General features: G+C 44.3%; 1 protein-coding gene across 2 annotated transcripts in view; it reads left to right on the top strand.

The window, feature by feature from the left end:
* cux2b (cut-like homeobox 2b) overlaps positions 1-12,055 on the top strand; it is an 84,688-nt gene extending 72,633 nt beyond the window's left edge. For both annotated transcript variants that reach the window (XM_076164710.1, XM_076164711.1), the window contains exons 10-22: positions 146-250; positions 1,496-1,687; positions 1,791-1,849; positions 1,944-1,992; positions 2,284-2,383; positions 3,090-3,725; positions 4,269-4,370; positions 4,536-5,365; positions 6,356-6,521; positions 6,710-7,015; positions 7,108-7,296; positions 7,380-7,656; positions 8,025-12,055. In XM_076164710.1, coding sequence (XP_076020825.1) covers positions 146-250; positions 1,496-1,687; positions 1,791-1,849; positions 1,944-1,992; positions 2,284-2,383; positions 3,090-3,725; positions 4,269-4,370; positions 4,536-5,365; positions 6,356-6,521; positions 6,710-7,015; positions 7,108-7,296; positions 7,380-7,656; positions 8,025-8,838 — 3,825 coding nt within the window. In that variant the 3' untranslated portion in view covers positions 8,839-12,055. The remainder of the gene's footprint in view (positions 1-145; positions 251-1,495; positions 1,688-1,790; positions 1,850-1,943; positions 1,993-2,283; positions 2,384-3,089; positions 3,726-4,268; positions 4,371-4,535; positions 5,366-6,355; positions 6,522-6,709; positions 7,016-7,107; positions 7,297-7,379; positions 7,657-8,024) is intronic.
* The last annotated feature ends 11 nt before the right edge of the window (positions 12,056-12,066 follow it).

Below are 12,066 nucleotides of genomic sequence, written 5' to 3' on the forward strand. Positions count from 1 at the left end.
TGCTCGGGTTTTCACTCAGTTCTAAATTTCAGAGCGAGTGCGCCTTCTTTGATTTATGTATCTGCTCTCACCTTGATCATCTCATTAGCCAGCTGATGTGGCTGGTGTATGAAAGCTGTAACACTGAGGCGGTGTGTGTGTGCAGAGAGCAGAAAAGGCCCAGAGGGAGGTGGAGAGGCTGAAGGAGCAGCTAGCCAGTGGCCATACCAGAGCCCTAGGGAGCTGCCATCCAGCAGAGGGCACCAGTGTGGTAAGAATATCACACCTTAACCCTTACATACCTGCACTGCTCTCCTCACGGGACAGACCAGGTCATTTCTCCACCCTCATCAGTTCATCTCTATGCTACATTTGGAAACACAAAGCTATCTTGCTTCCATAAACATAATTTCAGTCATGAATACATGGTTTGATTAATTCATAATTAGTGTTTCAGGGAGCAGGGAGAGTTTTAGGCTGCATAACTCTCGTTTAATGAGAAGAGAACATCCAATGTCACAATTTCATTGTTCTCTTTTAGTCTAAGACATTTCAATTACGAATTTCTGAATGTGATTACAAATCAAAAATCAAAATAACAAGGAAACAGAGCACCAACCTCTTCCAAGGCCAAACATTTCTCTCAAACTTGCATTCTCCTAAAACTTCACTTTTTTTATCGGACTCCTTGACTTTGGAAACCTCCCCACAGTAACTTGAATGACATATCTCTAATTATTAGTTCAGGAGATATTAATGGAAACTGCTAATAATGGTGGCGCTGTTCTGGAGGGAGCTATGTGGCTGATGAAGATATCAGCTCCATCTTAGCTACGTGATGGAGGCAGTTACATATTTGCAGCCCTGCAAGGCACTCGGCTATTCCTGGATAAATAAAGCTCCTCTCTGAAGTTTCGGACCACCAGATCCAGATCCAGATCCACTAATACTGAGTGTTTTGGTTTGAAAGATGAATGTACCGTCCTGAGTCTCTAGTGGTATTCCAGTGTTATCTAGTGTAGGAAAAGCTTTTTGAGTGGTTGTCTATAGCTTTAAAGTAATGTTAAAGAATTCATTCAAGTCTCTCTGATCCATATCCACCTCTAAATCTTGCATGGCCCATGACCCACCACACACCACAATTCATAAACGTCTGTCAGTATTGCTATTTGTTACCTTTTATTATCTCGCTATGTAAACATTTTTGCAGATGCAATCATACAAAAATCCAGAATTTGGATTGAAGCTGAAATACACTGCTTTGGTTCAGCCACATAAATATTAATTAAATAACATTTTACATATTTTATCACCCTAAGATCCTGTGTTTAACATGCAGAAACACGGCAGAAAATAAAAATATCCCATTATTAAAATTATTACTAAAAATTGCTTTATCTTCATTGCTGAAGACAAGCAGACCTGGTTGTCCATGTATCGTTCCTGCCCTCCTCACTCCGTTCCTCACTCTCTTCCTCACTCTAACACCCTGTCACGCCTCTTCTCGCCCTGTCAGGAGTCTGACGAGAAGGGAGAGGTGTTACCCTCCCAGCTGGAGGCTGCTTTGCTGGCTAAAGATCGAGAAATCCTCCGTCTCCTGGAGAACATTCAGCGGCTACAGTTCACACTGCAGGAAGTCCAAGAGACCTCAGCCAATCAGATCTTAGAGCTGGAACGCCAGCTGGCCTACAAAACAGAAGCTATTGAGGTACGAGGTTTACACACACAGGAAGTGACAGTACTCTGAATACCACCTCAGTGCTCAGTGCAGTGTTTCTTGTTTTTGATGGAGCTTCCTGTTTACGTTTCAGAGATTAGAAGCTAAATTGCAATCCCAGATGGACTATGAAGAGATTAAAACTGAACTCAGGTGAGGTTCTAGACTGAATTCTATGCTTATTCACGATAACTTGAATTTGTATCCGAAAACTGACTTTCTTGTGGCTTTTTGTGTCTGTCCTTAGTATACTGAAAGTGATGAAGCTGGCTTCAGCTAATGGCAGCTCTTCCCAGGTATTTTATCCATCTTATTGTTCATACAACTGTATTGCAACTGTATTGCATTCAACTTTTCGTTTAACAAGCTAGACCTTTTGTTTTCCTGTTACTGTTCTGCTGGTGTAGGAGAAGAAAAACTACAGCAGTGTCATTGAATGCTTCAGTGGCCGTCATCCACTGTGAGGATATCTACAGCCACTATAATTGATTAATCGAAAGTTAAAGACTTTTTGTGTGTGTGTGTGTGTGTGTGTGTGTGTGTGTGTGTGTGTGTGTGTGTGTGTGTGTGTGTGTCTCTGTGTTTAGGATTCTGCCAAGGCTGCAGAGGCTCTATTGCTGGATAAAGAGGCCTTTCTTCCATCTCACAAGTACCTTGTGGATAAGGCCCGCATTTTGCACAGCAATGGTAAAACATCAGCCCCTTCATCCTGCACACGGATTTAAGTTTAGGAAAGCAATTTGGAGTGAATACAGCTTTGTGGATGATGATGAAATTATGTTTTTTTTTTTGCACTGCACAAACTACATGCATATTTGTCCTCAGAATGAATTGTGGCTGGCTTCTCTTCATTTGCTTCATTTTCAAGTAGGCTTTACAACAGATAATAGACAGTTCTTCTTTTCACTGAGACAGCAGTCTTTGTCTTCACATCTGATTTTAAACCTGCAAAAACATGATGGCTGTTCTGGAGACACAGACTTTCTCATAAACTATTGACCGAAACCAGTTTCTGAATAATTTGGCAATGAAAAGTATGCAGTGCAGATGCTGATGAAACAGCATTCTCAATCTGTCAGAGGTTTGGCTCCCTCTGAGGTTTGCCAGCTGCATGCCAGGTTCTCACTATCATGTGTTCAATGTGGTTTTTCTGTCTTATATGTACATTACCTGCTTTAAGTAATTGCGGCTTCAACAGGTCCATATTTGATTGGGTTCAGTTGTAGATTTTTGCTAGACTTCATATTGTGAAGAATGAGAATGTAATGTTGTTTGGCTGTGGAGGCTGGAATGCAGTTAGAGAACTCATTAAATACAGGTAACAGCTGGTTGGTGTGATTAACTGTGTGAAGCCGTGCAACTATGAATTATAAAACTGTATTTCTGTCACTAGATGATGACCAGTCTGAGGAACCAGGCAGGGAAGTGAGCAGGCCACCCGGCTCACACTCGTCTTCGTCTCAGGCGGATGGCCGCGCCTCTCCCAGTCCCGGTCCCCCCACCTTGGATGGATCGTCCTCCAGTCATGACCTCCCCCGTCCCTTCTCTGTGTCCCCATGCTCAGGGGACCGGCTGTCAGGAGACCACATCCTTCACAAGCAGCTCCTCTCTCCACACTTTAAAAAGGAGGGCAGCAGCCTCATGGCTTTCCCTACTGCCCTCTATGCAGCCAAAGTCGCCCTCATGTCAGCCAATCAGGGACCTGCAGGAGCAGGCAGCGTGGAAGCTGGCCTGCCTAGCGACCAGTCAGAAAGCGGCAGCTCAACTGCAGGTGATGACGACCAACTAGACACAGCAGAGATCGCCTTCCAGGTGAAGGAGCAGCTGCTGAAGCATAACATCGGCCAGCGTGTGTTTGGCCACTATGTGCTGGGCCTCTCCCAGGGCTCGGTTAGTGAGATCTTGGCTCGGCCCAAACCCTGGAGGAAGCTGACAGTGAAAGGCAAAGAGCCTTTCATTAAGATGAAGCAGTTCCTTTCTGATGAGCAGAACATCCTGGCTCTCAGGACCATCCAGGTCCGCCAAAGAGGTGAGTACAGAAAAAGGGATGATGATCATGTTTGGTCAGGGAAGAGAAGAAAGTCAAAGGAGGATGGAAGGAGTTTACTTTTTAACCTGGGCCTTATTTTGTACTTTTGCCCATCAATCCTCGTGGGTAAAATGTCCTAATTGACGGGAATGATGGTTAAAAAAATTGTTTAGGTTTAAGTGAGAGTGTTAAATGAATCTTACATTGGAGTACCAGTTGCAGTTTTTACAGCAGATGCAGTTGTTTTGGTGCTTTAGTGAGACGACCTGCGTACGTCCTTCTAATCTACTTGGACTTCATCCTTGACTTCTTCATGGCTTCCTCTGCCATGTTTGTAGTGTTACTTTTAAACTTTGTTTTCTCCCTAGATTCACTGCTTTTGAAAATGTTGAGCTTCCCGTATACTGCAACCTCAGACAGCACGCTCTCAAAGGCAGCCATTGATCTACCAGTCAAAAGCAAAGCCTTGGAACTGCTCTCTGATCAACCATCCCACTCACCCCCTCCCCTCTCTCTATCTCTTTCTGTTACCCCGTGTGGCAGGGAGCATCACTCCACGCATCCGAACTCCTGAAACTGGGTCAGACGATGCCATAAGGAATATCCTGGAGCAGGCCAAGAAGGAGATCCAGTCCCAGAGGGGGGGTGAGCATGAGCCGCAAGTGATAAGTCACAGTTCAAAGCCATAATGATTGATTTTTTAAAAATGTGAATTATATGAACTCTTTTATTGCTAATGATCTTCCCTATTTTAGTTAGAAAAGGTTAACTGAGTATGCTTCAATGTTATGTGTGGTCTTTCTGGTTTAGGTGATGGCAAGTCATCTCTGAACAGCTCATCAGGCAGAAGCAGTAATGGAGCAGGCAGCTCTGACGACACCATAAAGAGCATCTTAGAACAGGCACGGAGGGAGATGGAGGCCCAGCAGCAGGCCCTGATGGAGATGGAGGTCTGTGGCAGGTCCTCCACGGCCAGCTTAGGTGCTCAGGTAGAACGTCTTGGACCCCCAGAACGCTCCAGGGGCCTGTCTTTACCGATCTCCATCAAACAGGAGGAAGGGGGCTGCGTCTCTCTGTGCATGGCCAACCCCATCAGCAGCCCACAGACGCCCCTCAGTGTCCTGTCTCCAGCTGCCTTTGTCCAGAACATCATCCGCAAAGTCAAATCAGAGATCGGTGAAGCAGGCACCTACTTCGACCAGCACTGGTCTCAGGAGCGGCCATTGGGGTTGGTTGGAGGTAGTTCTCGGCCATTTACTTCTGTCTCTCCATCATTGTCCTCCTCCTCCTCTGGGCCCTCTGCCTTGCCCCGGCCTTGGCCCCGTTTGGAGAATGGCGAATGTCTCCCCAACAGTGAGGAAGCCTCCGCGGCCGAGGACGAGCTGGGGCTGGGCCGCCCAGTGGAGGTAAAGGTGGAGTCGGACACATCAGTAAGCGGTGAATCCCCAGGCCCCGGCCCTGGGCGTCTTTCTTACTACCCGGCGTACATCCCCCGGGCTCTGAAGCCCACCGTGCCCCCCCTGACTCCTGAGCAGTATGAGATGTATATGTACAGAGAGGTGGACACCATTGAGCTGACCAGGCAGGTGAAGGAGAAGCTGGCTAAGAATGGCATCTGTCAGAGGATTTTTGGTGAAAAGGTCAGATGCTTATCTTTGGTATTAGTCAAAATACACAAAATACACAGAATCCATCTGCCTGTAGGTGCTACATACAGTATAAACTGTGCTTTAAGTGTGGAGAATAGGCCCTTAACCTTACATAAATATATTTAGTCCATAGTGATATTGATATTGGTATAAATGTGAACATGAAAAAGGTTTCTCCAAAGCCTCAAACAAGAGATGTTACTGAAACTAAAATCTGGAGCAACTCCACAGACGATGAATGGAAGATTGATTTTGAGGAGCCGCTGATATTTGCATAGTTTTATTCATTTCGCTTTGCACAAATGAGCTCTGATCTACATGGGTTTTGTCAGTTCAGCAGCAGATAATACACCTTTATTTCCTCAAAATCCCTCTGGGTGTTCTCCTAGGCACCTCTGTCATTTGTCACAGTTTGTTCTCTATGCGGGGGATGACTCTTGGCGCAGATTTTATATCACAGTGATATTAACTTTGCAAACCTTGATTCTTCTGCCTTTCAGTGAGAGCTATTCACATTTGTCAATATTGATTTGAGTGCTCTAAGTTATTCTCAAACTCAAATCCAGGGTTGAAGGCAACGCAGAAGTTTCCAATGGTTTTCCACACCCATGTACGTTTTTGCTCAAAACTGCAAAAGATAAAGGAAGTAAAATACACTATTAATCTTTTTAATCTACTGTCGTGTGCAATACCACATTGTCTAAATAAATTACCTTTATTAGTCATGACCATAAAACTCACAAAGTAGCAGTTCAAAATCATCAATACTCTAATTCTACTCCATGATGTGTGCAACATCTCTGACTGTGGAGTCTATATGTTGATTTCATTTGAATATGCTCAACATTTGTGGTGTAGTGCTGCCCTCTACTGGTGCTACAGTGATCATGTCTCATCAAGGCCACTTTACCTGGTATAGCTAAGAGCTTCTTTGGTAACATGTTTCCTTCATGTGTATGGTCTGGTATTGTGTGTGTGTAGGTGCTGGGGCTTTCCCAGGGCAGCGTGAGCGACATGCTGTCCCGGCCCAAACCCTGGAGCAAGTTGACGCAGAAAGGAAGGGAGCCCTTCATCCGCATGCAGCTGTGGTTGCTGGACCAGCTTGGCCAAAGCCTCAGCCAGCCGACTAATCAGAGCCACACTCGGGGTGCGACTGCACTTCACACACACACTCTTTTCCGTTGCACTGGGAATAATGTTACATTTTTATTCTCATATTATGACACGTGACTTATTGCAAAATCTGGATTTTTCAGGCAATTCATTTTAAAGACATTTGACAACATTGTCATGTCATTGTACTGATACTTCTGCAACTCCGACCTCCCCCTCCAGATAAAAGCCCAGTGACGGCCCAGTCCTCGCCCTCCCCACCTCCCAGCCCAGCAGAGAGCCATCCCAGTCCGCTGGTTGAACCGGTCAGCCTCTCCCTAGAGAGCAGCAAGGAGAACCAGCAGCCTGAGAGCCTAGCTCTGGGGCTGCCCCCCCACCAGGAAGGAGGAAAATCTACTCCTAGTTTCATGGCCCTGCATCAGCCCTCAACTCCACTGGGCATCCAGGAGCTAGTGGCCATGTCCCCAGAGCTGGACACTTATGCCATCACCAAGAAGGTCAAGGAGGTGCTAACAGACAACAACCTAGGTGGGCCTGGAGACATTTAAAAGGTCACATTGCTTATGAGTGCAGGCAAGTCCAAGAGAAACAGCACTAACACATGCATGTGTCTCCCATAGGCCAGCGTCTTTTTGGAGAGACCATCCTGGGTCTGACTCAAGGCTCTGTGTCAGACCTTTTGTCCAGGCCAAAACCTTGGCACAAACTGAGCCTGAAGGGCAGGGAGCCTTTTGTCCGCATGCAGCTGTGGCTCAATGACCCTCATAATGTAGACAAGCTGAGGGCCATGAAGAAGATGGAGAAGAAAGGTGGGGATCCAGTGTTTATAACTTAATATGTATGAGTATGAGTCAGAGGTGGATTATCCTGACTATCTCCGTCTCCCCTGCAGCGTATCTGAAGAGGCGATACGGCCTGCTGAGCACCGGCTCAGACAGCGACTCGCCCAGCACTCGTTCAGAGTGTGTGAGTCCAGCCTTGGCCTCACTGGACCTGTGCCCCTACAGCCAGGTGAAGAAGCCTCGGGTGGTACTGGGAGCCGAGGAGAAGGAAGCCCTGAGGAAGGCCTACCTGCTGGAGCCTTACCCCTCTCAGAACACCATTGAGATGCTGGCAGCTCGGCTCAATCTCAAAACCAACACCGTTATCAACTGGTTCCACAACTACAGGCCAGTCTGGATTTCCTTTGACCCTTTTAACCTGTTTGTGTCAACAGCACTACCAGTTTACCAATCTAATGTGATCCAGCACAATATTGAAGCAATAAATCCTCCTTCTGTGTAGCTTATAATTTTCAGTGTATGTTTTATATTTACATGTATGAGGAGGGCAGTTTGTAATGTCATACAATATAATGCAGTCTGATATAATAAACTGTATGGGTGTACCAAATAAAAGACCTCATGTAGTGCAGCTGAGTCCATGAAATAGAAATTGACAGTATAAATGTAAATGCCCTCTTCTCTGACACTGAATGTTTGTAGCCTTCAAGCCTTCAGCCTTCAAGTGCCTGTCTAACAGTGGTGTTTTTGTGCAGGTCCAGGATGCGGCGGGAGGTGCTGATGGAGGGTTTGCCAGACAATGACACAGATGCAGAGCACCACAGCTACTCCCCCTCGGTCACACGGAGCCCTCACTCAGACGGAGAGGAGAGGAGGCTGCAGAAGCCCTCAGGACTCATCCACTCCAGCCGTCCTCTCAGTGCCAACACTGCACTGCCTCATGTCAAACAGGAGGCAATTGACAAGGAAGATGAGGGGGAGGAGGGGAGGGAGGGCTCCATTAAGCAGTCAAGAGTTCAGTATTTTTCCATGGCAGTACAATTCCCACAGCTGAAAACTGAGCACGAGGACTCCTTGGCTGGCTGTCGCGAGCCACACTTGTCAGGCCAGAGCCTGAGGCAGGAAGAGGGGATGAGCAGTCAGGCTCCTGGAATGTACCCTGGGGCAGCCTCCATAGACGCTCCCCAGAGAGCCAGCCAGTCCAGGCATGAGGGAGACGACTCTGGAAAGTCACCTGTTGACCCGGTCAGCTTCAAGGCTTCATCAGAGCCTTGCCGCAGCAGCCTGGAGGTCTCCCTCAACTCCCCCTCTGCTGCCTCTTCACCTGGCCTAATGATGTCAGTCTCTCCTGTCCCCTCCTCTTCTGCTCCCATTTCACCTTTGCTTCCAAACCCGCCTTCAACAAGCACCAATCACAGTCTGGACCCGAACCCACTTCCTCCCTTCCAAAGCCCAAAACTGAACAGGAGCACTCAGAGACGCAATGAGAAAATGGCCAACCTCAATAACATCATCCACAGGCTAGAGAGAGCAGCCAATCGAGAAGAAACGCTGGAGTGGGAGTTTTAAGACTTCCTTTATTTATATCTAGTCTCCATGACCCTCGTGGTGCACAGGAGAGTCCTGAATAGAAGCTTCCAGAAAACTTGGAATGGAGCCTGGCTCCTGACGGCCTGTCTTAGGACTGAAAACTGCTCATTGGAAATGGGAAACCAGAACTAAATATGCGACTAAATTCCCTGCAAAAACTTATAGAGTTGAAAAAAATTTATAAATGTGTATTTGTGTGTTTTTTTTAAATAATGCAGACGACTTTGAAATATGCGTGACAGCACTAGCTGTTGTTTTACCTATTGGACTTGACATGAAGACTTTTGCAGCTATGGTGTCATGAAATGTACACTGAAGTTCTGTAGATTGCCACTGGGTGAGATTAAAAAAAGACCCCTGTCTTAAGCCATTAAAAGCACTATAACTATTTGAAAAGAGACATTGACCAAATTTGCTACTTTTTGAATAGCAATTTTTCAGATTTTGTCTGTAAGACTGGACAGTTTAAGTCAAGTAACATGAAATCCTATTACTGACTGAGGGATAGTCCTTTAAGACTCTAAATATTCAACATCTCCTATGTACTTAGTTTCTTGGTGATATGTTTTGAAATATTTGTAACTCACGCGTATAAAATGTGGTTGTACATGTTGTAGAATTGTCTGCAATAGCCTTCTCTAAACCTGATGTAGCATGGTACTCACCTGACCCTGTTATCCTCTGTAGTTAGTCACCTGTGATATACTTGAGCGAAAACAAGAGAAAAAAAAGTTGAAAACCCTGCAAAAAATAAGAAAAAAGGAAACGTTAAATCTAATGAGTAGAGTACTTAAGTGTTTTTTCTTTGAATAATCCTTGAGGTTTACACTTTAGGGCCCATGTGCTTTTGGTAGTATGTGAAACATTCACTACACACGAGCAGAGTTTACACGATTTGGTTCAGACTTACCTCTCCGACCCTGGAAGGCGCTGGTTCTCAGACTGTAACGGGCCAACACACAGGACACTCACTTTACCTCAGATTATGTTAATGCACATCACGCTACGGCCATTCTTCTCATTCCTACACGTAAACATGAGCCACCCTTATTTGAATAAATGGAGGGACACTGCTGTGTATCATGCCTCAGAGACAGATTTGGAGTTTTGGTGAGCAAAATATTTTATTATACATTAGAAATGCTGCTGTTAGAAGAGACAAGGAGCTAATAATTCCTTTGTGTGTGTGTGTGTGTGTGTGTATTTGCCTCCTCACCGTTAACACCATAGTGAGTGCACTGAAAACGGACTGTTAGTGGATTTGTCTGCCCTTGAATATCATTTTACTATACCTAGAATACATTTCTACTCGTACTACACGGACAAAACACCTCAAGTTCAATGCACAGAGATGCCGTTCGCTCTGCTGGGCAGTTTGACACGGTAAGGTAATGTGAATGACACTACAATGCCACCACACTGATATACTTTGGGGATAAATCTCACAGTATTTGAGAGCATGATACATACAGTCTGACCTCATCCACGTGAAGACATTCAATTTGTAGGTACACTATATTCAAGGACACAAAAGGTTACAGGTATCCCCACATATTCTCTTTGACCACTTGTGTACTGTGTCTGTAGAAGTTTATTTGTCATGCTTGCAAGTTGTTCTTTATGTATTTTGCCTATATTTTATACTCAGAACAATTAACTAGATATTCAATACCTCGTGTATGAACTACTTACAGCACTTAGATTTTGATAATTGTGAGGAGTCAAGAAAAGTTCAGATATCAAAATGATCCTATCTTAGTGTCCAGAAGTCTTTGCCTTTACTGTATCGTTGAAGTTGGTAGTAAACACTTGCACATGTCTACATAGTTCAGAGGACTTGGATTGTATTATGTAGAGATATATATTACACAATTACTAAAAATAATATCTTACATTCTTGGAACAAAAATGTGCTGATTATATTGAAATAGAGTGTACAGATTTAATAAACCAAACCCATTCAAGCCAGTTCTGGTCTGGCAAGCTTGCCCAAGTTTTAGACCTTCTCTCAGGGTAGTCTTGCTTTTTAAAGCTTTACTGAAACAGTTGCTCACTTCATTGGTGGTCATTAAGGTAAAGGAGCAGTACGTGGTGTAGAGAACGACTCTGTTATATAATAAATGGAACCGTGGGAGTTGTATGTCGGAATTGCAACTTTGCAGAAACCAGTGGTTGTTTCTTGAGAGTTGTTGCTGTTTTCTATTTCATTACACAAATGTGTCAAAGTACAGAGTAGATTGGAACTACCAGTATGAGGCTGATGCGTTTCATTTTGGAGATCGGCAGACTTTACTCTTTAAAATACTGTTTTTTCTTGGAGCCACAGAAGGTTTTCCTCTGGTTTTCCTACCACCATTTTGTGCATAATATACTGTATGATTAGAAGTGGCATTCCTTATGTGAAATTTTCACTGTCTTACATGATAACATGGACATATGACTGAAAAAGAAATGTATTTACCCAGTCCATTATCTCTTCATGTAAAGCTCATCTCGTTCTTTTGCATGCAAATCCATTCTGGTCACATGACAAGGGATAGACTGTGTTTTGTGTTGTTCTTATTGCACAGAGACACTGAATCAGCACTTAAATATTTTCCCATTAGTGAAGTCCATGCATGGTGCAACTGATCAATTTGGCTCTCACATTGTCATCCTGAAAACAGTCAAATCAGAACTCAATGCAGACCGTATAAGCATTGATTCCAAATAAATATTTAGATCAAGATTTTGTGCCATATCATATGCCTCATGCGTTGCTCTCACTGGAGAAATGCCTCGTGGTAGGTTGTCATTTAAGAGCAGTGTAGGGATTTCCTTACCTGCTAGAGAAAAAGCTAAGCTTTTAACAAGATGCCTGGAGGATTGTCTTTTAGAAATTGACATTTGTCACTAAAGAAATTAATTGGTCCACAAAATTTTAATTATTGCATGCAGTGTTCTTAGTCCGGATGCTGTTTGATTTACAACTCTGACATTATGGGTTTGTCACAAATTATTATTTTGATTTGAAAGTCAGTTGTGAGCCAATAAGAGAAGTGTCGTGCAGGCTTAAAAAACTGTCTCTACTAATATAATAATACCACATGTGTCAAGGCAGGCTATTAAATGTTTAAGAATGGACAACGGTATGTCAAGCGTCTTGGAATTAAATTTACATATGTAAGCCATCATTCAATACATAATTGTTTAAGATCGTGCTGTGTT

Source organism: Genypterus blacodes, unplaced genomic scaffold (genome assembly GCF_046128005.1).
Source record: "Genypterus blacodes isolate CSIRO-AG114 ecotype Tasmania unplaced genomic scaffold, CSIRO-AGI_Gbla_v1 ptg000138l_1, whole genome shotgun sequence".
Taxonomy (NCBI): Eukaryota; Metazoa; Chordata; class Actinopteri; order Ophidiiformes; family Ophidiidae; genus Genypterus; species Genypterus blacodes.